General features: G+C 36.0%; 1 protein-coding gene across 1 annotated transcript; it reads left to right on the top strand.

Moving 5' to 3' along the window:
• Positions 1 to 1,128: 1,128 nt before the first annotated feature.
• Positions 1,129 to 1,932, top strand: LOC104244285 (uncharacterized). Its single transcript, XM_009799674.1, has one exon. It carries the CDS (start codon positions 1,129 to 1,131, stop codon positions 1,930 to 1,932), a length of 804 nt encoding a protein of 267 aa, XP_009797976.1.
• Positions 1,933 to 3,487: the final 1,555 nt, after the last annotated feature.

Genomic DNA, 3,487 nt, shown 5'->3' with positions numbered 1-3,487 from the left:
AATATTTCCTAACCACTCTATCAACTCATTACTTATTTAAATAATGCGATTCTCTGTCTGTTTAGATCTCAAATCTTTCTAATACTTATTTTTCATTTCCTTATTGTATGATGCATCTCCAAATAAACCAGTTCAATTCATCCCTAATATACATGTTCTAAGATTTCTCCCGGAGGCAAATACTTTTATGCATACGTCTTCTGGTTGATCCACATATAGAGGCGGAGCCAGGATTTCAACCTTATAGGCTTTGAATTTAGAACAATGAATTCAAGCGTTAGTGTTTGGGTTTTAAATGTTATATTTGTACTTATTTAATGATTTTTAAACATCAAATGCACTCTTTAAGCAAAAGTTACTGGGTTCAGCCCTCGTATCTTGGTTTGTGCCTCCGCCCCTGTCCACACCATCCGCTATTCTCGTAAGATGATACACACTAGCTAACAGCCCGTCAGACGCTAAATCATAGGCACATTGAGAGCGGAGATAATTGCACCGTTTTTATCCTTTAAAATAACTCGATGAATTTAGTAGATTGTTTAAGAAGGCCTTAATGACTATAGATCCAACCTATCTAATTTTTACATGATTGGCCTAGTACCAAGTTATAATTTTTGGCAAAAGATTAATCCATGATCAAATGGCCTCTAACTAAAGCTGAATAGACATCTAATAATGAACTAGACATTCATATAGTAAAAGCATCATGTTTACTGCCTTCTGAAATAACAAAGAGGGACAGATTATAATATCTTGAAAACACATGGCCAACCACCCAAACATGCACAAATATAATAGTAGATTTATACGTGAATCTCCATAATAAAGAGATTAAGACTTAATATTAATTGATGCAGTCTCCTTCTGTTGCGCTCCTCCAGCTAAGAACACTTCAGAAAACCATGTACTTACAGACAAAATCTCATTACAATTAAGATTAGAGAAGTGGAAATTAACTACTAGAGCCCTTGTATGCCAAATATGTTAGCATCTTACCAAATTCCAAGAAAATTCTCGCGTTACTATCATATGCTGATAAGATTCATTTTTCCTTATAAATGACATTGCTTGAGTCTAATTGCACATCACAAATATAGAGTTTCCTCTCAAGAAAATAAAACACAACCAATGGCTACTTCTTCAAAATCCAAACATGTTAGATCAATCAGTTTGCCTAGATCACATTTCACTCAAAAAGTTGAAGAAGCAGTCAATAGCCTCAAAACATTGAAGATATCAACTGCTTCGACAGCAGAGACCATGCACGACGGTCTACTCGGTCTAGAGGAGTTATATAAGTGCATGAATGATTTACTTACCTTGCCTCAAACACTTCAAGCACTCTCTCAATATCAACAAGGGAAATTAGTTGAAGATTTATTGGATAAATCCGTAAGGCTTCTTGACTTGTGTGGCGCGATAATGGAACTCGTCTTACAATATAAAGAAAATGTAAGAGACCTTCAATCCTCTCTCAGAAAGAGAAAAACAGATTCAACAACAGAAACCAGCATGGCCAAATTCACCACCTTCAACAAGAAGATAAAGAAGGAAGCTAAAAGATTGGTTTCGATCTTAAAGAAAATGGATCAGAAGACTGAGGGAATTGTGTCCCAAGATGCAGATGAGGACACAGTAGATATGATTAAAACACTAACGGAGGCGAATGCAATGCGCATTTCCATTTTTCAAATGTTCTTGTCTTTCTTGTCTGTTCCACTTTTGAAGCCAAAATCATCTAAATTTTCATTGGTTTCAAGCTTTGTGAACAAGGGAAGAATTGCATGTGTAGGCCAAGAAGAAAAAATGAACTTGGAAACTAGGCTGGAATCATTTGAGGCTCACCTTGACAACTTTGAAAATGGATTGGAAGGATTATTTAGGCGCATGAATCGATCAAGAAGCTCTCTCCTAAATATGAAATCTTGTTAATCTTGCAAATTTTGTTTCATAAACTGTATAATTGACCACACATTGATACATAAACAAATTTGTAGTTATTGTTAGAGAAATACAACATACAAGTGAAAGATTTATCTCCAATTTTTCATCTCTCTAATTGTGATTCATGATTAGGGTCTGAGAGAGCTATTGAGAGAGAATCGGGGACTTATTATTTTAGAAAGAGGAAAATCAATAATTCTCTTTACAATAGACTGGGCCTCTCTATTTATACAGACCCGAATATCCAATAAGCCCAAAGTAAAATACTGACCCACCTATAAATTATAATCTGAACAAATACAAAGTGGGCTTCGGGGCTCAATACTAGAAATAACTAATGGACTAACCAATGGATTACGTAATGTCATATGCATATATCTCAACACCCCCGGCAAGTTGGAGGGTGAGATAACCCCTAGCTTGCGAAGATGTAAATGATGAATTACACCAGTCAAAGCCTTAGTGAGCATATCAGCAAACTAAATGGCACTTGAAGTATGAGATAACCGAATCAAACCTTCAGCGAGCTTGTTCATGATAAAATAGCAATCAAGCTCAATGTGCTTGGTCCGTTCGTAGAAAACTAGGTTCTTTGCTATGTGGATGGTTGCCTAATTATCACAAAATAGATGAATAGGAGAATGAACTGTAACACCAAGGTCAAAAAGAAGCCATGAAACCCAAGTGAGTGTTGTTCCTCTGTACTTGTAAATAATGATTCTGGAAATTAGAACGTTAGCTTATAAACGTAAATATAAATAAAAACAGAAATTAATTCGAGCCCACTGAATTCACAGTGTTTCCTTAAGGAATTTAATCCCCTCCTAGTACCCAAGGTTATAGATTATTTCCTCCCAAGATAGAACGAATTATACACTGATGTAGCGGTACTTCAAACCCCAGTGTTTCAGCGAACACAAAGTTCGGCAACAAATCACACTTATGGATGCTTTGTTTGTAGTTAAAAACAATGCAGAATAAGGAGGACAACTCAGAAGTCGAATGGAAATTCTGAGAGGAAGGAATGCAAAGTATAGCCAATGTTGAATTCTTACTGAAGAGAATATCAAATTGCAATTCGTTTTTCCAGTGTATACGCAGTGTATACAGAGTGTATATCCAGTATATGCAGAGTGTATATCCAGTGTATACAGAGTGTATATTAAGTGTATACAGAGTGTTTCAAGTGTTTTTTCCGATGTTTCTTCTTTCTCTCCAACTTATGCTCTATTTATAGCAGTTATTTGAGAGAAATCCGCCCCTTCCATGGTGAAACAAGCACTAGATCATGGAGAAAGCACTTACATGGTGGTATATACACTTGCTTGGTGGGAGGAACACTTGCACCATTGTGGGAGGTGCACTAGGCTGCATTGTTGCTTAGTGTTGCAACACAATACACGGATTGGAAAACATCCGTTACAAACACGGATTATATCACGTTAATATTCACTATTAACAAATAAATTTGGTCCAAAAAATTAATCAATCGATCGATCATTTGACCAAATCCGAATCCAAATCCCATTTCCCATTCACTCTA

The sequence above is a fragment of the Nicotiana sylvestris genome, chromosome 9 (genome assembly GCF_000393655.2).
Source record: "Nicotiana sylvestris chromosome 9, ASM39365v2, whole genome shotgun sequence".
In the NCBI taxonomy this organism is placed as follows: Eukaryota; Viridiplantae; Streptophyta; class Magnoliopsida; order Solanales; family Solanaceae; genus Nicotiana; species Nicotiana sylvestris.
The sequence above is the reverse complement of the archived record's forward strand: the minus strand, read 5'-3'. Positions and strand labels throughout refer to the sequence as shown.

Coding starts and splice junctions, on each gene's coding strand:
- LOC104244285 (XM_009799674.1), top strand. CDS start 1,129: ATGGCTACTTCTTCAAAATCCAAACATGTTAGATCAATCAGTTTGCCT.